Here is a 26,749-nt window from a genome sequence, read left to right as displayed (position 1 = left end):
GGGCTCCCGCCCAGCCCCATCAAGTCTTAGACACAGACACCTGATTTAGAAGCCAGGCAGCTTTATTTGGGGAGGGGGGGGGGGATACATGGCACTTTGGGTGTGGGCCTTGCATGCAGATGGGTCAAGAGATGAATGTCACTTCTTCCCAAAGCGCTGAGGGGCAGCCAGACTCCAGAACGGGGTGCTCAGCCCCTCCCCAGCTCGGGTAATCAGCCGGTTGTTGCTCCCGGAGCCCTGGGTATTTCTGCCAAACCTTAGGAGAGATCCATCTTCAGCTGTAGGTCCTTCCAGTCCCTTCTCTAGCCCCCTCCCTCGACCCTCCCCTGGCCCCTGCCTTGCCTGTGTCCCTCTCAGACTCACCTTTGGGGCTGAAACGGGAAGGCGGGGCTCCGGCCGGGTCTCTGCATGGCCTGGAGCAGGGAGAGTAAGAGTGACGCAGGGGCCTCGGCATCCTGTGGCGTGCGGGGTCCGGTGTCTTCCTCCTGTGGCACAGGCACATCCAGCAGGGAATACGGGCAAAGACTGGACATTCAGGTCAGTAGGGGAAGGAGTGGCTTCCAGTGACAAGTTGTAGGAGGCTGAGTAGCCATTTCTTCAAAGGAAGACCCTGGCCACAAGTGTTTGAACCTAGAGCACAAGTCCCATGCTGAGGTAGAGAGGAAAAGTGACGTGGGGAGGGGCGCTAACTTACCACGAAGATGTGATCTCCACCCTGGCCCCCTGGTCCTTCAGCGTGGCCCCAGTCTGTTATTAAAAGCAGCACCAGCAGTAGCACTGCTGCCTGCCTGGAATCCATGCTGTCATCTGCCTTCCTCCGGCCACATCTGCCTCTTATACCTGCTGTCCCCCTGCCCGCCACCCCCACCGCAGCTGGAGGGGGAATCTAGAGCAGGCAATGGAAATGCACGGCTCCATTAAGAGCCCCTGAGATCCCCTCCCATGGCCCCTCCGGGACTTCCTGCTCTCAGCCTCCGGCCCTAGCCCCTAAGCCTGGAATTACAGACTTTATTAGATGCATAAATCCTGTCTCCAGAGCTTGAGAAGCATCATTAATTGCAGATGCTTTGTCAGCGCCAGGCCCTGGGGGGCCTTTAAGAACCCCCAATCCCTCAACAGGTTGGAGAGCTCCAATTGATCACGTCCTCCTCTCTTCTAACTTGTAGAATAAAAGCATAAATAAAGCCCTGTCAGGAAGGGCTAGGTATTGTGTCCTGGAACAGAGGGAGTGGAGAGAAGAGTTAGGGTCAGAGGTGGCCGGGATGACCCAGCCAGGGTCCCTCCCCTCATGGCTGCAGCCAGGGTCACCCAGCCCATCCACACCTTTGCATATGTGCCTTAGAGCCACTACTTTGAGATTTGCCTGTGGATAGGAAAATGAGATGCAGAAGGGAACAAAACGAAAGTAGGGAGCTCACAGAGTGGGGATTGCTTCAAATCTTTGTAGATGGACCCCCTCCTCACTAGAGGGCAACTGCTTGCTTAGGACCTGCCTCACCTGGGGCTCGGGAGCCATCCCTGCAGCTGAGGCACTGCTGCCACCCTGTGGCCACAGCTCCACATTGTCAGGCCCAGCCATTTCCTTTTCTGGACTAGAGCTCTTTGAAGGACCAGGAGGATGGAGGTGCCTAGGGCCCTGATTCTGTGGAGTTCCAGACAGGCAGGGGCAGAATCCAGGGGCTGGACTATGATTTTGTCCACTTCGCTCTAGTCACCCCGCCTCCGCCTGGCTCTGACCTACTGGGGCGCGAGACTAGAATCCAGCCTTGGGAAATACCTGCTTCTCAGGAAGGGGTCCTTCAAGTCACCTGGTGCCCTTTCCCTTCCGATCCTAGGATCCGTCCCCCACCCCCCCTCCCCCCCAATAGTTCTGTCCCATCCTGGAGAGGTGCCATGACGTAAGGAGCCTGTGCCCGGCCTTGGCAGCTGTCTACCTCTGACCTGCAGGTTCTTCACCCAGAACACGGCGACATGAAGAGCTGCTTCCCAGGACGAGCATTATCTGAGCTCCTTCTGGTCGCCCATCCAGTAGAGGACCTGACAGAGCAAGCGTCCTCAGAACGTTGGCTGTGAGGAGCCGACACACCCGAGTCCTGGGAACTCGCCATCTCCTGGGGCTTCGCAGCTGTGTCCTTGCACCGAGCTGGTTTCCGTCTCCTTGTGGCCTCCACCAGAGGGTCTTAGTTTTGCCTCTTAAGTCTCACAGATCATCTCTCCATTCTTTCACGTATGCAAGCCTTTCACCGGTTTGAAGACATTTCATTCTTCTACTCTATAGTCTTTTTTTGTTCAAGGGGAGGCGTCTCTCTTTAAAGTAAGGCATTTGTAAACCAACATGTCCTTTGGGCAGGTAGATTAGATCAGGTTTTGATCTGGATGCTCTAGATACTACGTTTCTATGAAAGCAGCCTAAGCTAGGGGACCTTTTTGTGAGCTTGTCTCACGCTGGTCCCAAGCACAGAACCTGGCATTCACCACTGCATCTTGCAGTTCCACCACTTCTTAAAGGGGAGAATTAAGACCATAGGTAGATGGTTCTTCTTTGGGAAATGGATCTGGCCCCAAAGAAGTCCAGAGCAGAGTGGGGGGAGCACTGCAAAGAGCAGGTCTGGGGTCCGACGGAATTCAATTTTAATCCCAGCTCTTGGCACTTCACTGTGTGCCTTGGGGAAGTGTCTTAACCTTAACCTCACTTCATCATCAATAAAATGAGGCGACTACTCCTATTATCAAGAGATTGCTATGAACAGTAAGTGATGCAAAGCATCTAGCTCTCCATTTAGCACAGAGCAGGCACTCAATGTTTACCACCCTGCTGCTTCCCCTCTATTTCTCTGATCACCAAGCACACCACTATCTGAGCTGAGGCTACAAGAAGAAATGAGCTGATCTAGCTGGCTTCCGATTTCAGGATGGAGGTGACTGGTCTCCTGTGGTTAGTAGTTGGAATGGGTTGATTCTGCTCTCATGGGAAACTGCCCTGCCTTCAGAGTCTCATCCCAACCCTCCCAAACCTCTTCATCTTGGCTTCAGGATCTGGCTTTCGGCAACTTCCTTTCTGACCCTTCTCTGGCCCTCCATGTGTTCCTGACCACAACACAATGAAGACCACGACTGCCTTTCCTACTTGTAAGTTAGGAGACTCAGTCTCCCTGTTTGTGTCAATTAATCCCGACATCAGCCACAGTTTCTTAGAAAATTTCTCTCCTATTGGGAAACCCAGAGACACCTGCCATCTCCTGGTCAAGTTCTTCAGCCTGGCTCACTCTCCGCGCTTGTGACAGTTCCTAAGGAATACACCGATCCAGTTAGTAGTGACTGCCCTACACCTCCATACTCCACGTGGTTCCTCAGCATTACCTCTTGTTCTTTCTTTTCTTTTTCTTTAATATGTTTTTACTGATTTTAGAGAGAGAGAGAGGAAAGAAACAGAGAGAGAGAGAAAACGTTGATCGGCTGCCTCCTGCACCCCCCTCACTGCGAGCCCACACCCACAACCCGGGCATGTGCCCTGACCAGGAATCGAACCGGCGATCTCTTGGTGCACGAGACGATACTCAACCAACTGAGCCACACTGGCCAGTGCTACCTGTTTTTCTTGAGAACTCTCTTACCTGCTCTCTAACCAACGCCGGCCCCTCCAGTGCCCATAGAATTTATACAATCATAGAAAGGTTCTCTTCTGGTCTCTGTGCATTCCCCCATCATGTTGGAAACTTCTTGAAGATAGGGCTTATTTTTGTTGTTTTAAAAAAATTGTTGGGGGTGGGGGTGGGTACAAAACACTGAAAGGTGAGAGGACACTGGCTTTTCAAACACCATCTCATCCCCCATCCACATAAAGCACACACCTCCTCTAGTGAGTGCTCCCTTGAATGCTCTGGGCCCTTGCCCCCAGGGCAGTGCACAGATCTGAGCCCTGCCTTCGGTTGTGTTATGTATTTATATAAGCCACCACCTTCTCTAGACTGTGTTTTCACTGCGTAAAAAGGAAGGGTAAGAATCCCGGCTCCTTCTGTTTTAAGAAATGGGAAAGTGAGGAAGATCAGACGTGAAAGCCCAATGAGTCCCCAGGAAGTGAGTGGGACTTGTAGATCAGAGGATCGAAACATCAGACATAACAGTGGTTCTCTCGAGAGTTTAATGTTATATTTGCAGCATAAATAAGGCACAATATATGTCAGGGCAAGGGAGAGGGGGAGGCCTGGCTGGGGTAGCTGCGGAGTGGCAAGGGGAAGGGAAGAAGGGACGGGGAGGGAGAACGGAGCGAAGACTCTGTCTCAGCCGTCCCGGGGGATTGTGAGCCTGCTCACAGGGGTCATGCTGAATGGGGTGGAGGGGAAAGGGAGACCATGGTTTTGTAACAAAATAGCTTGTAGCACTGCATGCTCCCACCTGTCAAAGACCACCACTGGGGAGACTCAGACCCCCAGTGGAGTTCCTTGATGAGATGGAGAGGTTTTGCTACATGTCAAAGATATACAGATGAGCAGAGATATAACCATAGATACACACTGCTTTCTTTCCAACAGATACTATATCAGGAGGCTGCAGCATCTGCTGCTGGGGCCGGAGGCTCGTCTCCCTGCCTGAAGGGGTATGTGTGTGTGAGAACTGAACAGCTAAACTCCAGCTGGTCCTTCCTGTAACAGAGTGTGGAGTGACCAGTCTGCAAGGGAATATGGGACAACACCTGCCCAGACCGATGCAGGACAGGGTTTAGGGATAAGTAGGATGAAGACAAACCTAGATTTCAAGATGAATGACGTGGTTGTTGTTTTAATGGGGGTGAAGAGGAGGACTGGAGGAAATGGAAAAATACATATGTTCGTGCTAAGGCAGAGGATGGTACTCATAGACTTGACCTCCTACAAGAACTTCCGAGCTTGCTGAGGGCGGTTCTCAGACTTCAGTGTGATTAGAACCACTCGGAGTGCTTGTTAGAGCCCATCCCCAGGGTTTCTGATTCAACGGGTCAGGGGTGGGGCCCAAATGTGCATTTCTCACAAGTTCCCAGACGCTGGTGCTGCTTGTCCTGGCCCATGTGCTGAGAACCATCGCCCGGAGGGAAAGTCAATGAAACCAGTGCTCATAGCCATTTCTTACAGCTACAACCTCACTCTCCAGTAGCAGCTGATGCCGGTAAGATCTCTGTGCTACCAGCCCCCATTAAAAACCAACCCTACCAGCTACAATACAAACCTGCCTCTACAAAGGACATCAGCTGCCTTAACCTTCCCTACTCTCCCCAGCCTTTTCTCATTCTTTTCCCAAAAAGAGATGAAGTGGTACAAAGTGTGGGAATGGTGGCCAGCAGCCACCTATGCTCATTCCAGCTGGGTCAGCACCCTGGGAGGGGGATTTGTGTCTGTGTGCACGTGTGTGTTGTAAACAGAAACAGAGAATCAGTTCTGTACTCTGAGGGGAGATTAAGGTGTGGGAGGTTGAGGATCCTCACTTATCTTATTCCTCCCTCCGCCCCTGTCAAACAAAAGTCTAAAGAAAGCATAAAGAGCACATCAACGAAGGCATATGTGATATAGCTAGAAGGACTGGATTCTAAACAGACTGGTTATGAAATAAAAAACAATACTTTTCCTTCCTGTGTATACAATGTACAATACTAACGGGAAATAATGACGTGGGGATGGAAAGGAAGTTCTGAAAGGGAGAGCTTTTGGGGGGAGAGCTGTCTCAGGGTAGCACCTTTAATGGAGCCTCTCAGTGTGGGACACGGGCCTCAGAAGCCGGAGGAGAATACCTGTGTCTGCTTGGTGGGCAGTCTGTAAACAGGCCTGGTTATGGCAAAGCCCCGTCTAGGAGTGGTGCTGGAGGGCAGGGAATCAGGAAAGGAGCCAAGAACAGCACAACAGGCACAGGAAGGCAACAAGATAAAGTTCAGTCAGGTCACCTCTTTTACCACCACTGAGAGTAGATGGTCTAGTCTTAGGGCCAAGAAGAGTAGAAGCTGAAGGAAGCCAGATCTGGGTTACACAACCAACAGGGGGAGAGTCAGTAAAGAAGTGCCTGCCCTTTCCGTCTCTCCTAGCTGTGGGGAAGCTTCTCAGGCTCTTCAGCTCTAAGCATGCTTTCAAGGAAATGGGCAGAAGCCTGCACGCCACACCCGGTTCTGGCCCCTTTCTCTAGGTCAGGGGTGGGGAACCTTTTTCCTACCATGGGCCATTTGGATATGTATAACATCAATCAAGGGTGATAAAAATTATTAACTTAAAAAAATTAGCCATCTATATCTGGTTAAACACTTAATTAACTCACCCTTAATGCCTTGCCGAGTCCAGACCAAATGATTCCATGGGCCTTAAATGGCCTGCATGCTGGACGTTCCCCACCCCTGCTTTCTGGCCTTGCATGTCTAGCAGCTATGTCTTTGGAGTGAAGTGAGAGGCCTAGTCCTGTGTTCACTTGGAAGAGTCCTAGGGTCCACACCCCAGCTCCTTTCAGAAATGTCTTCCCTTGGCTCCCTAGGCAACCTAAAAAGGGCTAAGTAACACCCTCCATGATGTTTGGTTCTGGTCCAGATGAGTCTGGAAGGCAAAGAGCAGGGAAGAGTGGCCACATGGCTGGCAGCAAGGACAAGGTCGGTAACATTCCCCTTGATATAAGAGAGGCTTCATGGTAAGCAATTGCTCTGTCTCCTTAGTGAGACCGAGGACCAACTGAAGAGCTGTCTGGAGGCTTGTCCTGCCCCTTCCTCAAGTCACTGCTGCTTTTCTACTGAGGGTCTGTCAATGCCCCTCCTATAGGTCCCCAGTGCTAACTTCCCACTGATGAAAATGAGATCAGACATGGGGTTAATTAAGGAACGAGCTGAGACCCTCTACGTAAATGAGCCATCCTACGCAGGGGCAGATGGCAGGACAGCCTCCTCCAGCGCCCAGCAGCGAGGCAGGGCCTGTGTGAGATTCTTCACTTGAAACACACTTGACTGAAGGGGAAGAAAATAGTGAAAGGTCTTGCGAAGGCTCCTTAGGAGCCATAAACTCAGTCAAGCTTAAGGGCAAGGCTGCTGGTGGGAAATCAATAGAATAAAAAACTGAAACAAACTAAAGCAGAAGAGTCTGGGAGCAGCGTCTGAGAGCCCTGAGCACGAGTTATGGCTGTGAATTTTACAGGCGAGTGGAGTCCCCGGAGGCGGAAACCTGCATCCTGACCATCTGCCATGCCATTTGCTAATCTGAGTCACCTCAGGGGCTGTTCCTGCTGGGTCCCGGGTGGTAGAGGATGAGAAAACCACGTTTCTCTCCTTTCTCTTCACCAGGTGTGGCTTGTTCAGCACCGGCTCTGAAAGGGGAAATTAAAAACAATGCAGCAGAACATGTCACCTGACTGGCTCACCAGTTTGTCACTGAGGAGATGGCAATCTTGTAGCTTAGAACATTTCCTCGTTCCCCTATGCCAGCCAATTTTGGAAGACAAAATAACAAAGGAAGTTGGGAGTTATCTGTATGTATGTTTAAGATGGAGGTAGAGAGATGGAGAAAAGGACATTCTTGGCTTTGGCAGATGGCAGAAGGTGGCTCTGGGACAATTGGAAGGGTTTCATACTGAAGAACTACTAAAGCTGACATGCCTATCCACAGGCCCCTGGCTTTGGATTGCTTCCTATGGCCCTGGTAGAAATTGCATAGTTCAGAGCCAAAGGAAGATGAGAAGTCTTCACGGGGAAGAAAGAGAGACCAGAGGGATGAATATCTTCCTCTGTAACCCAACTTTTCAAAGTGAGAATGGCTGAGAGCAATAGTCACCGATTTCCCGGGCAGGCTGGACCTTTCAACAAGCAGGGTTCTTCTGCTGAGATCAGTACTGCACCTGCGCCCCCCCCCGCAACCTCCCCCATCCAACCTTGTACTCAGAAGCCCTCCCAGGACCCTGGCTATGATGCCTGAGTCCTGGGGGTTGGCCTATGGAGAAGCACTGCATCCAGGGGGCAAAAAGCAGAAAAGAGCTGAAGAGAGACCTAGTGGCCAGGCTACGAGCTGAAAGAGAAAGAAGGGAGATCCAGGGGGCGTGGGACACTTGTGAACACGAGACCCTAGCTCAGAGAAGAAGACAGATGTGTGAGGCTGAGACGGGGGAAAGTGAGGGACAGCCTCCCTGGGCTGCACCTGGGCTGCACCTGAACCAGCCGTGGAAGAGAGAGGCATTAATGTGGACAGGAGAACGAAGAGGGAGAGGCAGAAGCGGAAAGCTGACCAAAAGGAATATGTATGCTTTGGTCAGACAACTCTTGTACAACACAAAGAATCCCTCCATTAACCTGATAGAACAAGATTTCCTGCCTGACCTGATGATTAGACTGAAGGATGGAGCAGGGAGGGGAGGAGTCAGCCAGTCAGATCCTGGCTCTTCCCCTTTTCACTACCAAGCCATATCTAATAAGGCCACCAGGTGAGATTGCAAGGCTTAGTGGGAAGTAGAAAAGAGCCCACCACTAGACTGGGAAAACTCAAGAGACAAAATGTGGTATCCAAATAGCTCTGGAAATAGATTAAAAAGGACTAGAACTCTTGGGGTTTTGTTTCTTTTTCCTTTTTTTGGTTTTTGTTTGTTTTGGTAGAAGATAGGGAGAAGGGCTAAAGTTTATGGAAGAGCTGGAAAAAATATTGCTACTTCATACATCAAAGGTAACTTTACAATCTCCTGAAGTGAGTATTTTGACTAGAATTTTGGATGAGTTAAAAAGGGATATACGCAGCTACTGGGACACAATGTCCTGAGTCCATGAGGGGGCTGGAGATGGGTTAGCAGGTGATACTCCATCAATTCTGGCTCTCTCTAGCAGGTAGTGACATGCTGCTAAGGAACAAGAAGGTAACAGTTATGGCTTATTGGGAAGAGAGGAAACTGGGAAACCTGAAACCTGGAAGTGCAAGGGTTAGTGTTAAAAGAGAGAAGCACAGGTGCGTGGGCAAGGGTGACTGACTGTGCAGACCATCTGGAAGGGCCTTTGGCTGTGAGGACATCAGAAACCCCCGCTTAGGGGATGATCTATGTGGCTCTGGGGCTGGGAGGCTCCTAGTACAGGTGTCAACGTACACAACCATGTGGCTGAAGAGAAAAGCCCCACATCTGTCCTTTACTCACAACACACAGTCCCCTCCCCATACTGCCATGTCCAGGACAGATGGGAGGGATAAGATGACATCTTTCTTGGCTCTTGAATGGGCGAGCTCTGGCTGGGGACCTCTCCACCAGGGGAGGCATCATCTGCCCGCAGACTGGGACTGTGGAGTCATAATCACATGCGACTGTATCGGCATGCTCAGTTCTGTCCTTTGGCTGGCCATCTGAGTGAGGACTGAGGTGGCCACAGCTTCAGCTGCAGAGCGAACGCTGAGGCCGTTGCTGGGTGCGGTGGCTGAGCTGTGCTGGATCACAGGGGCTGGAGAACCCGTCGGCTCCGAGCTTTCCTTGGGGCTTTCTGCAGGGAAGGAGGGCAAACAGCAGAGAGCAAGTGGTTAGAAAACAGAATGGGGAAACAGGCGAGACTACCTTTTACCACAATTCTAAAGCAGGCCAAAGGAAAAGGAAGCCTATCTTTTTTTTTGATTGGGGAGAAACTTCCCAGAATCTTGGCTTCTAAGCTATGAATGAGCTGGGAAGCAGTAAGCCGTGAGAAGGGAAATAAAAACTAAACAAGTTAACCTACCTATTCCAATAAAGCGAATCCCCAACATGCTAATTATACTGTCTGGCTTCTAGGTCTCTGTATGCAGTTCATTACCCTACTGCAGTGGTCGGCAAACTGCGCTTGGCAAACCATGGCTCGCAAGCCAGATGCGGCTCTTTGGCCCCTTGAGTGTGGCTCTTCCACAAAATACCAACTTCTGCACATGGGCCACGAAGTTTCAATCGCACTGTCCGCGCGCGCCTGCACGTGGTATTTTGTGGAAGAGCCACGCTCAAGGGGCCAAAGAGCCGCATGTGGCTCGCGAGCCTCGGTTTGCTGACCACGGCCCTACTGGAACAGTCTTCTTAGTCATGTTTTTAAAGGTGATTTTTGTTGTTGTTGTTAATTCTCACCCGAGGATACTTTTTCCATTGGTTTTTTTTAGAGAGAGTGGAAGGGAGAGAGAGTGAAACATTGATGTGAGAGAGACACATTAATTGGTTGTCTCCTGCACACACCAGGACCAGGTACGTGCCCTTGACCAGGAGCTGAAGCTGGGACGCTTCGTGCATGGGTTAATGCTCTAACCACTGAACAACCCAGCCAGGATTAAAGGTGATTTAAAATAGCTTTATTTTTAGGTATCCTTTCTGATTAATTCGCACAGGAACTGAATCATTCCGTTCTTTTTTATATTCCTTTAGCATGTATTGCACTATAGGTAAGCCTAATAAATATCAAACTACAATCAAATAATGTCATAAATAATTAGTCCTTGGCCAAGGTTCACTTAACACAACAAACCCCAAAGAGTTTACCCTCCAAGCTATTACTCAGCTAGGTATTACCGATTTAAAATATTTACGATGAGTTATGCCACTCCACCTAACGTAACAATAACATTTCACTAAACACAAATATCTGAACTGCATACTGATAACTCCATGTTGCTCATCAGTCAAGGAGCTTTCTTAAATGGCAGACAGCCTCGACGGCTGCTTAAATAGAGATGTATGGAATGAGGGAAAACTTCCAATAGTTAGTCTACTTTTGACCTGAAGAATGCCTGAGTCTTCTTTTAGAATCTGTGAAGCCTTCTTTGTTGCACTCAGGAAAGTAACTATCTCACTGCTTGTGCTTTCAGAGAACACATTCATTTATTCATCACATATTTACTGAGCATCGTCCATGCCGGGCACTGGGGTACATAAAGAATAAAACGGTAGCCCTGTCCTTAGGAAGCTCCCAGTCTAAGGGCTTTCTTAACAGGGATGTCTGTGCTTACCCTACTAACAGGTTGACATGTTTGTCTCCTCATAGCCCTGAATCTCTCAGACGTAGAGGCAGTGTCTCATTTGTATTGTGTTAAATACCTACTATCATGTCTACATCATAAAGCAGGAACTACATTCATTTTTGTTGTAACAAATAAGTAGTTTAATGGAATGACTACATGTCAGAGTTCTTGTAGGGACTGAGTAGAAAACTTACTGTATATAGATTTCACACCGATAGATACTCAGCCCCCGTCTTCCTTTCTGCCAAGGGCCACCTGGATATTTATAACATCATTCGAGAGCCATACAAAATTATCAGCTTAAAATCAGTCTGCTGCCCGTGTTTGTTTGGGGTGGGGTTTTTCATTAAACCCTGTGGATTTTTACTTTGCATCTTAAATGTTATACTGCAGGCCACAGGCATGACAGGCAATGAGCAGGTGAAGAAACAATGGGAAAGTGTTCAAAAACTCCTGTGTTGGCTAATGGGCTTCTGAATGTATCGCTGTGGTCCACAGAGAAGGCTGAAGGTAGCAAAAAGATGCTGTATCAGCTACTGCAGCCTTAAAACAAAGTTGGTGTCTCTTTGGACTTTAAAATTGTTCCTATGCAACTTATCTTATTAGTCTGCTGCCCTAGCTGGTTTGGCTCAGTGAATAGAGTGTTGGCCTGTGGACCGAAGGGTCCCGGGTTCGAGTCAGGTCAAGGGCACGTACCTTGGTTGCAGGATCCCTGGCCCTGGTCGGGGTGCATGGAGGAGGCAATCAATTGATGTGTCTCTCACATTGATGTTTCTCTCTTTCTGTCTCTCCCCCTCCCCTCCATCTCTCTAAGGCTCAACGGAAAAATATTCTCGGGTGAGGATTAACAACAACAATAACAAAAAAATTAGTCTGCTATCGTTGGTCCCAAACATTTAATTAACTTACCTGTAAAGATCAAATGATTTTGTGGGCCCGACATTCCCCACCCTGCTTTAGCTCATGAAGTTTCTGAAATGGTTGATCACACACTGTAAAACACTTAATCTTGGTTTACAGAACACTACACTCAGCTACTCAGCTAGTTTTCCTCCTACCTTCTAAGCTGCTCATTCTCAGTCACTTTTGTGGGTTCCTTCTCATCTCTCTGACCTCAAATGTTGTAGTACCCAGGGCTGAGCCCTGGGACTTCTCTTTTTCTACCTATGGGCTCTCCCTTGACAATAGTATTTCATCCAGTTTCATGGCATTAAAAACTAAACTAGCCCGGCCACGGTGGCTCAGTGGTTGAGCATCGACCTATGAATCAGGAGGTTACGGTTTGATTCCTGGTCAGGTTACATGCCCAGGTTGCACGCTTGATCCCCAATCATGCAGGAGACAGCCAATCAATGATTCTATCTCATCATTGATGTTTCCATCTCTCTCTCTGTCTCCCTCTCTAAAATCAATAAAAATGTATTTAAAAAAACCTAACTATACGCTGCTGACTCCCATCGTCATATCTTGCAGACTTTCCTCTGAACTGCAGACCCATGTAACCAGCTGTGTGCTTGACTCCACCTTCAAAACAAATAGGCTTCTGCCCAGCTCGTGTGGCTCAGCTGGTTGAGCCTCGTCCCATGTACTGGGAGGTGGTGGTTTGATTCCCAATTAGAGCACATGCCCATGTTGTAGGCTTGATCGGGGTGTGTGCAGGAGGCAACCAATCGATGTGTCTCTCTCACACTGATGTTTCTCTCTTTCTTTCTCTCCCTCTTCTTCCCTTTCTCCCTCCTTTCCATTTTCTCTAAAAAAAAAAAAAAAATCACTGGGAAAAATATCCTTGGTGAATATTAACAAAAACAAACAAACAAAAAGACTGACAGGCTTCTTAAACTCACCTTGTCCAAAATTGAGCTCCAAATATACTTCCCAATTCATTTCCTCCTACACTTTCCCCTATTTCAATTAATGGCAAATACATTCTTGCAGTTGTGTGGGCCAAAAACTTTGGTGTAATTTTTATTCTTCTTGTTCTCATATATACTGTCCCATTTGGCCCATCATCAAACCCTCTCACTCTAAATTCAAAATATCCTGAATTCAACTTCTTCTCACCACTTTCACTTCCACCATCTTGGTCCAAGTCTCCAACAACTCTTGTGAAAATTGCAACAGCCTCCCGAGTGGACTGCCTGCTTCTGCCCTTGCACCCCTGCGCTGACAGAGTGATCCTGCCCAAATGTGAGTCAGATCAGTCATTTCACAGCTCTGCTGAGAACCCTCTGATGGTCCCAGTGCAGGGTAAAGGCTGAGTCCTCACCGTGTCTGACAAGGCCCCACACAAAGATGCTCCCTTTACCTTCCCTATCTCATCTCCAATAGTCTCCAGGCCCTTCTCTCCAGTCCAGCCACGCAGCCTCCGGGATGTCCCCACAATGTGCCAGGCAAGCGCCCACTTCGGGTCGTTGTCTTTGCTCTTCTTTCTGCAGTACTTTTCTCCCACGTAAGGGCATGGCTAGCCCCCTCACTTCCTTAAGGTCTTTATTCAAAAGCTACTTCATAAAAACAAAAAAACAAACCCAACCAAACAAAAAAACCCCTAAAAGCCACCTTATCTAAAATTTCAACCCTGATGCCAACACTGCGTATTTCTCTTCATGTTTATTTTTTTCTTCCAAGCATTTGCTATTTAAAAATTTTTAAAAATACGTTTTTATTGATTTCAGAGAGAGGAAGGGAGAGGGAGAGATAGAAACATCAATGATGTCCTAGCCGGTTTGGCTCAGTGAATAGAGCGTCAGCCTGACTAAGGGTTTTGATTCTGGCCAAGGGCACAGGCCTGGGTTGCAGGCTTGATCCCCACTAGGGGGGGTGCAGGAGGTAGCCAATCAATGATTCTCTCTCATCATTGATCTTTCTCTCTCTCTCTCTCCCTCTCCCTTCCTCTCTGAAATAAAAAAAAGAAAAAAGAGATAACTAGAAAGATGGTAGAGTGCCTAACACAAATTAGGTTCCCAATAAACATAGTCACCCTTTATCTGTGATGGTTAATTAGGAAAGTTCTATGTTCTAAAAAAAATTTTTCCCCCACAGTACTGGTTGCTCCACAAAGGCTGCTCCCTCATCAGTCTGCACCCCCCAGAACATTGAGAATAGAGTTATCCTATATAATAAAAGCCTAATATGCAAAGTGTCCAGTCGTCCATTCAACCAATCAAAGCATAATATGCTAATGATATTCTAAGGCTGCTCAACCACTCGCTATGATGTGCACTGACCACCAGGGGGCAGACACTCTAATCCAGGGGTCCTCAAACTATGGCCCATGGGCCACACGCAAATACAAATATTGTATTTGTTCCCGTTTTGTTTTTTTACTTCAAAATAAGATATGTGCAGTGTGCATAGGAATTTGTTCATAGTTTTTTTTTTTTTTTTTTTTTTTTAAATATATTTTATTGATTTTTTACAGAGAGGAAGGGAGAGAGACAGAGAGTCAGAAACATCGATGAGAGAGAAACATCGATCAGCTGCCTCCTGCACATCCCCCACTGGGGATGTGCCCGCAACCCAGGTACATGCCCTTGACCGGAATCGAACCTGGGACCTCTCAGTCCACAGACCGACGCTCTATCCACTGAGCCAAACCGGTTTTCGGCCATAGTTTTTTTTTAAACTATAGTCCGGCCCTCCAACGGTCTGAGGGACAGTAAACTGGCCCCGTGTTTTAAAAGTTTGAGGACCCCTGCTCTAATCAGTAGGTTAGCTTGCTGCTGGGGTCTGGATGATTGGGACTGAGCGAGAGGGGCCAGACATGCCCTGTAGCCCTCCTGCAGTCCTTCCCCAGCTGGCTAACCTCCCGCGTCCCTCCCGGCCCTGACTGTGCACCGGTGGGGTCCCTCATCTTGGCCTGACCCCTCACGCAATCCGGGACCCCTCAGGGGATGTTGGAGAGCTGGTTTCCGCCCAGTCCCGCAGGCCAGGCCAAGGGACCCCACCGGTGCACGAATTCGTGCATTGGGCCTCTAGTAAAATTATAAACATTTGAGACACTCAGTACATTCTGATCTTGCTTAGGTTGTAAGCCACTCACCTAAGTAGCCTTGGGTCTTTTTCTGTAGTGCAGTGACTGGACAGTCTTTATGAGCTAACAGCAGCTGTTTCAACTGAGCCACCTCATTGCGTAGTAATGTGACTTCATTCTGAGGAGGAAGGGAAGAAAACAGTATCAAGAAAATCCATCCTTCACTCTTTAACCCCCAGTGACCATCTCTCAAAGTGACGACAGAATGCTGCCTTGATTTTCTCTTCCAAATCTGGAGACTTCTGCCCCAGCAAGGCTTCAGCTAGCCCAGGGCCAGTAGAATCATGAGTTCAATGACAGGAGCTGCTTACAGTGTAAGGTAGGGATTTACAATAGAAAAATTACTCCTATACAGGATAAACATGATTATACCAAAATTAATAATGCATATGTCCTTTGACTAAGAAAGCCGACTTCCATGAATCTATTTAGCAGAACTACCTACTCAAGTGCATACAGTGTTCACTGCAGCACTGCTATTCCAGCAAAAAGTTAGAAACATTACAAATATCCACACCTTGTAATGTAACCACACTATAGAGTGTACTACTATACAGCTATTTTAAAAAACATATGCCCTGACCAGTTTGGCTCAGTGGCTAGAGCGTCGGCCTGTGGGCTGAAGGGTCCCAGGTTCGATTCCGGTCAGGGGCATGTACCGTGGTTGTGGGCACATCCCCAGTAGGGGGTGTGCAGGAGGCAGCTGATTCATGTTTCTCTCTCATGGATGTTTCTAACTCTCTATCCCTCTCCCTTCCTCTCTGTAAAAAATCAATAAAATATATTTAAAAAAACAACAACACAAAAACCACACACAATCCCTCCCTGACTCCCCTACAAAACTATAAATGAAGACAATATTTAGAAATACATATATGTCTGGACCCTGGTTGGGTAGCTCAGTTGGTTAGAGCATTATTGCGATACACCAAGGTTGTGGGTTCAATTCCTGGTCAGAACACATACAAGAATCAACCAGCGAATGCATAAATAAGTGGAATAACAAATCGATGTTTCTTTCTTTCTCTCATTCTCTCTAAAAACAGTGTCTGGTAGGTGCACATCAAACTTACCTACAGGGAAAAGAATGAGTCTGGAAAGGCATGCTGAAGAGGGATTTTGTGGGGGGTTTTTGTTGTTGTTGTTAATCCTCTCCCGAGGATTTTTTCCATTGATTTTCAGAGAGAGTAGAAGGGAGGGGGGGAGGAGAAAGAGAGAAACATCTGTGTGAAATAGAGACACATCAATTGGTTGCCTCCAGCAGCGCCCCAACCGTGGGGGCCAGGGATCAAACCTATGATCCAGGTATGTTCTCTTGACTGGGAGTTGAACCCGTGACCCTTAGGTGCTCAGAGGTGGGGTGGAGTAGGGGTGATGCTCTAACCATTGAGGACACCAGCCAGGGCTTGACTCTGTGTTTTTATTCTACCTGTTTGTGTGTATGTATGTGAATATATTACATTGTAATGAAATATTTTAAATAACCAGAAGAAGGAAAAATAATAGTCAAGAAAATGTATGGATTATAATTGTTCTATTTTTGCTTGTGTGGCTTTTTCTTTCTTTCTTTTATTAAGCTGCATTATCTGGGGCAAATGCATTTCCCTTTGGGTATTCTGTGACCCCAGTTAGAGTTTACTGATGTCTTAAAAGAGCATCCTGGGGTGCTTAATCTAATTCCCTTCATCCAAATGGGTCTATGAGTAAATCATTCCAGTAGCAGATTTGGCCATTGATGATGTCTTTTCCAATCCCTGGGGAAGAGATTTCAACTCTGACAGTAAGAGATTCTTTCTGCATTCTTCCTGGAACAGCTTCTGTATCTGTCCTAACTTAAATAATTACCATCTTCTATTATATTGTCCCACTTTTTCCTGATTCAACACCACTTTCAAGGCTCAACAATCTCAACAACCATCTAGGACCCACTCACACTCAGCTGAATGTTCTGAGAAGTGAGTTCCTCTGCCTTCTTCTCTAGGGAGGACACCCATAGCTTCCGCTTCTGACGGCAGCGCGAGGCAGCAGCCCGGTTGCGCTCCAGAAAGCGCTGCCGCCGCTCATCCGGATCTTCATCCACTGTGCGCCGCCGGCGCCCTCCTGTACTAGGCGTGGGCTGGGCTGGTGAGACCTGTTGCCCAAGAAGGAAGAGGAGTTACTTGAAAGGAATTGAACCTGGTGTTAGGTATATTAGTAAGACCCGGTAAAGGGATGTATCAATCTCTGTAACCACAGCAAGTCTCATCACTATGTATACCCTTAGCTTCTCTTTTGTAATTGTTCCTCATTCTGTCTCCCATTTCCTTCCAGTCTTCTCAAGTCCCATACGTAGACAACCAGAGTTCAGTTGGAAACTGATTATTTCTGAGACAGACAGACAAAATGAAACTAGGATCACTTTTTGTTTCTTAGGAATAGGGAATCTGTTAGGGAAGGAAAGCATAAAGGAGGATATCGGGAACTTTTAGCAAGACTGGAATAAAAAGTTTACAAATCACTGATTTGGACAAGCAATATATACAAACTACTGAATGCTACAAGTTTCAGAAAAGAAGAAAAGATTTTACTCCTAGTGAGAATTAGACTATTATGGAGAACTATGGATTAGTATATTCTTTTTATTCACAATCCTCATCAACCCTCCCCCCATCCTGTTCGTTCTTTTTTAAACAGAAGAGCATTTTTAATCCCTTTATAAATTGGTGATATAGGATTGTCTTTTGTCTTCAAACTTCAGGCTGATGTCCCTTGACTTTTGGATCATCTTCCTTTCTGTTAAGACCAATTTTATAACAGCGGCAAAAATAAAAATGTAGAGAGGTAAACCATCTGCATAAAACAAACTATATAATGTAAAACGCCACCAAAAGTAAATATGTTCTAGATCTGTTGCTATTAAAGAATATCTATATTAGTTCCCCAATGCTAGAGCTCACATTCGTTGTATGAGAATAAGCATGAACTTATAAAAAACAGAATCTTAACTCCACTTCAGGCCCTACTGAATCATGTTCTTCATTAAGATAATCGAGAGATAATTTTATTTCTTTTTTTTTTTTAATATATTTTATTGATTTTTCACAGAGAGAAAGGGAGAGAGATAGAGAGTTAGAAACATCAATGAGAGAGAAACATCGATCAGCCGCCTCCTGCACATCTCCCACCGGGGACATGCCCGCAATCCAGGCACATGCCCCTGACCGGAATCGAACCTGGGACCCCCTCAGTCCGCAGGCCGACGCTCCATCCACTGAGCCAAACCGGTTTCGGCGAGAGATAATTTTATTTATTCAGACTAATATCGCTCCCAAAAGAAAAAATGGGAGGAAATTTCAAATTTAATTTAATGAGCTAGAAGCCTTAGATCAATGCTTCTCACTACACCTAGGGAAATTTACACTAATTCTTTTGAAATTCAAAATTTCTTCTCTGCCCTGAGCTCACTGGACCACATGTAAAGGTTGACGCTTTACCAAGGATGGGGAAAAGGAAATGATAGGTTCCTATTCTCTCACAGGCAACTCACAGCTCATGCAGGGAATGGATGTGAAACAACAGCCCAAGAGAGAGGGAAGAACGAGAAGGAAAGGAATCCGTGGTGACTAAAAAGGAGGTCGTATAATTTCCTCAAGAGGTAAAGCAGCACAACTCAGGCAAGGGGTTACTGCTCTGCCATCTCCAAGGACTGGCATCGGAAGCGGGTACATGAGGGTGGGCAGGCTTAGCTTCCAACAAGAAAACTCCAATGAAGCTTTAAAGCAGCATATGAAAGGAATTAAACCTGGTGTTAGCTATACCAGGTTCTACCTCTTTGTGTGCATGTATGTGAATATATTACATTGTAATGAAATATCCTACATTACATGTTAGGACATGTGGTGGTAAATGATGGAGCAGGTGGTGGCATCAGGAAAAGGGGCTGGGCAAAGAATGCAACTGTAGAAACCGATCTCAGATTGTTGTCACCTGTCCAGTACAGATAATACAAAACTGAGGCCTATTTGGTTTTCAAAGAAATTTACTAAAACTGAGGCCTCCTTGAGAAAAGAACTGGGCATCTAAATAGGACTGCCCTGTCTTAAGGGATTAAATTGATAAGGAAAAGTTGAATTTTTGTGTTTGCTTACTGAGCCATCTTAATACTGTGACATCACATATTAATATATTACTATTTGATTTTTGCTATAAAATATAATCAAGTAAGGTGGGGTTTGTTTTTTTGTTTGTTTGTTTTTTTTGCTATAAGATAATTTATCGCAGACTAGCCACCAATCTCCTATAACAATGGCACATACAATAATTAACAGCAAATATGCTTAGTTTCTTATTTAATATAATGACCAACAGAGATGTGGACAACGCAGAGTCCTCAGAAAGTCCAGGAAGCTGCTACCAAGGATATTAAAGGACCATGTCATTTCTCTGAGCAAAGGCCTGGGAAGTCCACGTGACCCCTCGAAAGAGTTTGTCTCTAACCGCCCAGGGAGTGTTGAGGCCCTCCTCCATTCAGCCTGTATAGAGGGATCGTAGACCAAGTTTCTTCCAGGGGGCTGAACATCTGCGAGGGGGACATAACTGACCGAATGAAAGGGAGTGAGGTCAAAGGCTAGATTCATGCTACAAGGGGAGGACAGCCAGAAGGCAGTGGCCATAAGTGAGGAGGATTCCTTCTAGACTAATTTCCAAAAAATTTTGGCTCTGTTCAGAGCTTAGCCAAGAAGAAAATATAGTCCTCTCTCCCAGATCCTTCAACTAGCCCTCAGATGCATACACATAAGAACAGCCCCTCATGTCCTGAAGCATCACTTCCCTTCCTACCTCTGGTACTTGGGTTCCAGAGAATATTCTGCTCAAGGCTCTGAAGCACCATATGAGCCTGCTTCTGCTCATGACAGATATAAACTGGGTAAGGGATTAACAGAGCTCATTTTTAGAGGTATCTTGTTCAGTTCCAAGGCCTTTTTCTCACTGGAGGCACACAAAACCAGTGGATTCTGCTCAAGGGACAGTGTGACTTCTATTCTGTGTGCTCCTGCCCTGACTATACTTCAATCCAGGCTACAGGGCTCAGTGATACCTACAGGGTCAACTGACTACTCAGCTAGCCAGGCACAAGCTCCTGGCCCTCTACACTTATTCTTCTAGTGACTGGTACATGGGGGAGTACCTTCTAATGACTGGCACATGGGAGAGTACCTTCTAATGACTGGTACACGGGGGAGTACCTTCTAATGACTGGTACATGGGAGAGTACCTTCTAATGACTGGTACATGGGGGGGTACGTTCTAATGACTGGCACATGGGGGAGAACCTTCTAATGACTGGTACATGGGGGAGTACCTTCTAATGGCTGGTACATGGGGGAGTACCTTCTAATGGCTGGTACATGGGGGAGTACCTTCTAATGACTGGTACATGGGGGAGAACCTTCTAATGGCTGGTACATGGGGGAGTACCTTCTAATGGCTGGTACATGGGGGAGTACCTTCTAATGACTGGCACATGGGGGAGAACCTTCTAATGGCTGGTACATGGGGGAGTACCTTCTAATGGCTGGTACATGGGGGAGTACCTTCTAATGGCTGGTCCAACTGGATAAGGTGTAGTATGGAGAGGGGGAGACATGGGGTGTGGATTGGAGGTATGTCTACCAAGAATGGTTGACACTCTCAGAAATGTCTGTCTCTCTCTCTTTTTTATTTTTTTTTTTATTTTTTTATTTTTTTAAATATATTTTATTGATTTTCCACAGAGAGGAAGGGAAAGAGACAGAGAGCTAGAAACATCGATGAGAGAGAAACATCGATCAGCTGCCTCCTGCACATCCCCCACTGGGGCCGTGCCCGCAACCCAGGTACATGCCCTTGACCGGAATCGAACCTGGGACCTTTCAGTCCGCAGGCTGACGCTCTATCCACTGAGCCAAACCGGTTTCGGCTGTCTCTCTCTCTTTATGGAAAATCTCCCTATGCAGTAACACCCTAGCACCACAGACCTACTGGTCAGGGATTCATGACCCTTTCTGTGGGAAACCAAACTCCCACCACCCCAAAATTTTCTTTAAATTTCTTTAACTGAAGGAGTCAATCTCTTAACTATGAGGCCCTGAGCTGGCTACACAGTAACTCTCACTGGCCCTGATTTGTGGAACTGGTGCCATCTGGTTGGCACAGGAGCTCAGGTGCTCAGCTCCCCTCCTCCATGGAAAGAGGCTGATTTGAGCTTCACAAACTCTCGAGCCACTTCGTCATTGCTCAGGCAGATTTGTTTTTAAAGACAATAGACGGGAAAGAGATTAGGAGAATATCCTTTGTCTGGTACACATACACCATTCTCATATAGATAGCACCAAAAATTAAGACCTCCTCCGTGACAGTTCTGCATTATCTCGTCTGCTTACATGTAAGTATAACACAAGGGTGAATAAAGAATGGTGCTTTTTACTGCTGTCAAATTGTCAACAAGAATCAAAGCACAGGAAGGTGCCCAGAAAGCTGAAATCTCTTCTTCTCTAAATTTTCTGCTCATTGAAAAACATAGGACATAAAAAGCAATGGTGACATAGCTGGTTCCCCCAGCTAAGGGCCCAACTGACCTGTGGCTGGGCAGGGGAAGGGGCATCAGGGTGCTGGATGAGGATCTGGCTCTGCTCAGGGCGGGCTGTCACCATGGTGCTGGCAGTACCCACCACCATTCCACAACCACCATTGATTGAGGAGACTTGGTTGGTTAGGGTGGCTTTTAGTCTCTGTGGAAAAAGATAAGAAAAAAAAAGGTTGTCAAGGGTGAGATTCTATCGAGGGTGGGAAGAATGGGCTTGGATTTTATTACTGACTTACAGATAGTTAAAATTTCCGCAACAATTTTCCCTTAGCAGAGGAAATAAAAGAAAATGGGGCGGGGGGGAGAGTGTGCACCTGGATCCCTAAAATGCCTCTCTATTCCCTGGCTATCATCCTGGGCACAGTTGGAGGGTGGGGGTGGCTGAAGCAATAGAGTCCAGATGAAAGCTCTCTCCTGGAACCTGGCCAGGTGCTGGTTACACAGCTATTCACCTCTTGGCCAGCTCTCCTGCCCACTCATCCACTCTCCATCTGTCACCCTGGAACTGAAACTGCAACTGTTCCTCTCCAAACAATCTGTGCTGCCTCTTCACTGCCATGGTCTACGTACCAGGCTCTAAAGGTGGAAGGGAGGAGATGGAAGTCCTAAATCAGGGTCTCTTTTCCTACAGACCTCACAACAGGGTATCTTTAGCTTTGCCAAGTCCCAGAAGGTTCCCTTGCTTGGCTCACTTGAAAAACCTAGGCTGATACCACTTCTCTTAGAAAGAGCCAATGTTGCCCCAGGCTGGAATATACTCACCATCTTGGCTTCTGATGGCATGGGGTGGCCAGAGGGAGAAATGGAGCCACTGCTGTTAACTGGTGGGCCAGGGATACCAGGAATGTTGGGCACCATAGACACAGGTCTGGCCAGCTGGATCAAGAGAAGGAAGAAAAACCAGAAGGGAACATCATAGTATTGGTGGGGCAACAGCTTCCCAAAATGCAGTGATTTTTAGATTGGCACATTAGGGCCTGTTCTGTGCAACCTGCCCATAGGGCATACAGGGATACAGGGCTCCTGGGAAATACCTCCCCCCATCGCACTGAATCTAATCTTCCAATGCTATGACAACTTCTATGGGAAGGGCTGGGGCTATATTGAGGAAAGTGGTGGGCAATTTGGAAGGTGCTAAGAGCCAAGTGAAAGCAACCAATCAGCAGGCTGGCAAGATCAATTCCTAGACGAGGAGCCAATTGTCCAGATGAGTCTTTGTCTAGTGTTCCATAGTACTGGATTGGCAGAGGTTAGTGAAGCGTTTGGGCAGGCTTCTGTGCTCCACTAATACAGACCAGAGCCCAATTTTCCCTGGGGCTCATGTGTTTAAGAGCATTCAGGTGGAAGGGAGGGTTTGTGTGTTGGTAGGGCTGGCTGTCCCAAGTGCAGAGCTTACCGATATAACAGAAGGCATCTGTACTGGAGGCCCTGGCAGCACAGGCATGGTCTGCCCGTTAGCAAGATGCATGACGAGAGGAAGGGAGCCAGTGGGAGACCTAGAGGACACATGAAGTGAAATGCTCATAATACAGACCTTTTTGCCTATGGATCTTTATTCTATATTATAGCAGATTTTCCAGTCTTCTCTAGTTAGGGAAGCTAAACGGCAACATTGTATAATCTTGACACCCTCATGAAGGTGGAAAAAGCAGGGAATGCTACAAGATCTTTACACTTTGCAAATTATGCAAATACCACTGAACTCAAATAGATGGGAAGCAAATCCTATTAAGAGTTTTGAACAACTGCCCTGGCCAGTGTGGCTCAGTTGGTTGCATCATGCTGGGCACTGAAAGGTCGCCGGTTTGATTCCTGGTCAGGGCACATGCCCAAGTTGTGGGTTCAATCCCTGGTTGGAGTGCATATGGGAGGCAAACAATCGATGTTCCTCTCAAATTGATGTTTCTCTCTCTTTCCCTCTCCCTTCTTCTCTCTCTAAAATCAACAAAAGCATATTTGAAAAAAAGAGTCTTGCCCAACCAGTGTGGCTCAGTGGTTGAGCACTGACTTATGAACCCGGAGGTCATGGTTCAATTCCCGGTCAGGGCACATGCCTGGGTTGCAGGCTCCAACTCCAGTGGGGGTTGTGCAGGAGGCAGCAGATCAATTCTCTCTCATCATTGATGTTTCTATTTCTCTCTCCCTCTCTGAAATCAATAAAAATAATTTTTTAAAAAGAGTTTTGAATAATTAAATAAACTCCCTATCACTGCCATGTATAAATTCTGTCTTGCCTTAGATGAGGGAGACTTGGACCAAAGTTATTTTGCAAAGGTGAATTATGCCATATGATAGCCAAATATGAATAAGTTTCTCTTGTTCCTTTCCACATTTTGCTTTACCCGATCCAAAAAGATGTCTCTTTGTATTTTTCCTAGTGGGTCCACAGAACAATAAAGCTTCAGAAGGCTGAATTCTGACAGTAACCTCTTAACTCAATGGGTACCTAGGGATAGGATGTCAAGTCATCCCACTATGAAATCTGTACAGGCTGTGCCATGAGTGAAGACAAATAGACCAACAAAATTAGAGGTAGCAAAGACCAAGAATCCTAACTGGAACTGAGGGAAACACTAAAAAATAGATGACAATGTGTTTCAGTCCCTCATTCAGTAGTGCTCCAATAAACATCTACTGAGTCAGGTCAAGAACTTATATAGTTTCCTGTGCGACCTCCATCATTATGATGAACTTCCTAAAGTTTTAAGGATTCTCCTTTTAGATCAAAGAAGTATTAAGCCTCCAAACTAATGAAGTATTATCCTCAAATAAATACTTGCTGGTCTACTCAAAAGGGAGAGGAATCTATTTATTTTGAGAGACAATCATAGTGACTCATTTTCTTTGAGTGTTCAAACAGTCCCTGTTTTATCAAATAATTTTACAAAGTAGAAAAAAATTCAGGCTTCATGATTTCTCTCTGCTCTTTACTTACCCCAGCTGCCTGTTGGATGGTGGAGCCTGTGTGATGACAGAGGTTGGGGAGGGAAGGGTTGGGTGAAGTGGATCATAGCCCAGGTGGAGAGGCAGGGAGCCAGGGCGTACAATGGTAGGCGTTGGGGTAGATATCACAATAGGCTTGGGGGCAATTTCCTGGGGGGAAGAGACCAACAGATCACAAAGTGCTTTCAGGGGCCGTTTATAGAGAAATAAGTAGCTGGTAAAATCTAGCACAAATTTATTGGAAAGAGCATTAGAGCAAGTCATGTTGTTCCAGGGTCATGGACCATACCTCACTCACCCATTCAGTAAAAATGCTGTTAAGACCTTTTGGCTATCCCCCTTTCATCAGGGATGATGCCCATATGAATGAGATGAGAGTTGAAAAATCACTCAAAATCTCTGTAGAAGCATTGTAGTATCATATAAATTCTAAAATTTTTTATAACTTTTCACAATCTAGATACTGTTATTCTAAACTTGATGCTGTCACTCTAAACTTTATGTCCTGTGATCTCTAACAGGAAAAGGCAGGTACAGGTATAAGACTGGTGTAAGGCAACCCAATTATCTTCTTTAAAAAAGGGCTATGGAAGTTTAAATAATGATCAGATTGTAATAAAACAAACTGCTTCCCACTGTTAGGATCTTAGGTTACCAGTGGCCACACTGGCTATAAAACATCTCCAGACAGCTTCTAGGACCTGGCTGCTGATGAAAAGGAGAGAGGGGAAGACTGTAATTTTTTTTTTTTTTGTGGGCGGGGGAGCTGGGATGGAGGAAGTGGCATTGTAATGTTTATGGAGGGAATGGTTTTAGAAGTTATCAAACCAAGTTTGGAGGGAAGTAAAATGAGCTATAGATGCATTATTCAAAGTGGATATTAAAATTAATAACTGCTGGTAGAACAATAGAGATTGGAAGGAGGCATCAGGGGGCTTCTGAGGTTCTGATAATACCTGGGCACTAGTTACAAAGTCTGTAAACTTTGTGAAAATTCAGTGAGCTGTATACTTACAATTTATGTACTTTTCTGTACATGTACTATATTTCAATAAATGTATAAAAAATACTTCTTCTTAAAATGTTTCCTTTAAAAAATATTCAGAATCCTAGTAGACACTCCCTGTAAGTCACTAGAAGACTTACCTGTGGGAAGACTTTTTAAAAAAATTGTTTAATGTCCAGTTTATAAACTAAGTGATTTTCTTTTTCACTTATTAATTAAAGTACTACATAAATACAGTAAAGTGCATTGACTAAGGTACAACTAAATGACTTTTTACATATGTAAAACCAAGACAGAGCCCATTTCTAGCACCCTGGAAGGTTCTCATGCATCCCTTCCCAATCCATACCTTTCCCCACAAGAGGTTAAACATTATTCTGAGTTCTATCGCCATCAAATAATTTTGCCTTTTCTTGAACCTGATGTAAATAAAATCATAGTATGTGCTTCTGTGTATGATTTTTTTTGCTACTGTTCAATATAACATTTGTGAAATTCATCCTTATTGCTGTGTATATCATTAGCTTATTCTTTTTTAATGCCATGTAGTATTCCATTTTATAAACATACTACACTTTGTTCATTTTCTTGTTGATGGACTTCTTCTAACTTTTTTACTATTATCAATAAAACTGTTATGAACCTTCTCATACACTTCTTTGGGTGGACATACACACTAATTTCTTTTCCACATTGACTTAAAAGTAGAACTGCTGGGTCACAGAGTAGGTGTAATTTATATAAATCTTCTGAACAATTAACATTTATTTGAATATATTCCATCTTCCTGTATCACACACTATACAACTATGAATCAAAATGTAATCTATTAGTTAACATGTGGGATGACTTCCGATAGAGAATTTCACCTTGTCCTTGAGCACCGGGGAGCAGGGGCTGGAGGCGGGGCTGTCAGGTGGGGATGAGTCCACCTCCACTGGCCCCTCTTCTTTGATTTTAACGTCCGGTGTGGAAGGCAGAGACATGTCAAGGGGCCCCGCAGCCGCCTGCTAAGAGAGAAATGCGCAGAGTTTAACCCCACGATTCCCTTCAAGTTGAAGCTGTATCTTCCCAGTTAAAAGATGAGGGAATAAACTTCTAAGAAGTTTAGTCCTTGGTCAAAGTGCCAAAGTCAAAGAAATGTGAAACCAAGGTTTTATGTACAACTTTGGCCAACTCCTCAGGGCTTCTGCTTCCCTAACTATGAAATGGAAATAACACCTGCTTCACCATGGGTG

The 26,749-nt window shown here is 46.1% G+C and overlaps 2 protein-coding genes across 10 annotated transcripts in view; both read right to left on the bottom strand.

The window, feature by feature from the left end:
• Positions 1-59: 59 nt before the first annotated feature.
• On the bottom strand, positions 60-879 carry NPFF (neuropeptide FF-amide peptide precursor). Its single transcript, XM_036297695.1, has 3 exons — positions 695-879; positions 364-485; positions 60-256 (listed from the first exon to the last, which is right to left on the bottom strand). Exons 1-3 carry the CDS (start codon positions 797-799, stop codon positions 139-141), a joined length of 345 nt encoding a protein of 114 aa, XP_036153588.1. The 5' UTR covers positions 800-879; the 3' UTR covers positions 60-138.
• A 3,880-nt stretch (positions 880-4,759) lies between these two features.
• LOC118649992 (cyclic AMP-dependent transcription factor ATF-7) overlaps positions 4,760-26,749 on the bottom strand; it is a 115,190-nt gene continuing 93,200 nt past the window's right edge. For 7 of the 9 annotated variants that reach the window (XM_036297658.1, XM_036297649.1, XM_036297650.1 and 4 more), the window contains 8 exons: positions 26,381-26,521; positions 24,498-24,655; positions 22,959-23,058; positions 22,325-22,438; positions 21,555-21,707; positions 16,892-17,089; positions 14,968-15,076; positions 9,225-9,442 (listed from right to left, as the gene is read on the bottom strand). In XM_036297658.1, the coding sequence (XP_036153551.1) occupies positions 9,225-9,442; positions 14,968-15,076; positions 16,892-17,089; positions 21,555-21,707; positions 22,325-22,438; positions 22,959-23,058; positions 24,498-24,655; positions 26,381-26,521 (1,191 nt within the window). Of the gene's footprint in view, positions 9,443-14,967; positions 15,077-16,891; positions 17,090-21,554; positions 21,708-22,324; positions 22,439-22,958; positions 23,059-24,497; positions 24,656-26,380; positions 26,522-26,749 lie in introns of all 9 variants that reach the window. The other 2 variants (XM_036297651.1, XM_036297654.1) reach the window with 2 other exon arrangements.

This window comes from Myotis myotis, unplaced genomic scaffold (genome assembly GCF_014108235.1).
Source record: "Myotis myotis isolate mMyoMyo1 unplaced genomic scaffold, mMyoMyo1.p scaffold_m19_p_3, whole genome shotgun sequence".
Lineage (NCBI taxonomy): Eukaryota > Metazoa > Chordata > Mammalia > Chiroptera > Vespertilionidae > Myotis > Myotis myotis.
The sequence above is the reverse complement of the archived record's forward strand: the minus strand, read 5'-3'. Positions and strand labels throughout refer to the sequence as shown.

Excerpts from the sequence above, each read along its gene's own strand:
- NPFF (XM_036297695.1), bottom strand. The coding sequence starts at position 799 with ATGGATTCCAGGCAGGCAGCAGTGCTACTGCTGGTGCTGCTTTTAATA. Across the intron at positions 486-694 it reads GTGGAGATCACATCTTCGTG|GAGGAAGACACCGGACCCCG; the intron begins GTAAGTTAGCGC and ends CCTGTGCCACAG. Across the intron at positions 257-363 it reads TTCCCGTTTCAGCCCCAAAG|GTTTGGCAGAAATACCCAGG; the intron begins GTGAGTCTGAGA and ends ATCTCTCCTAAG.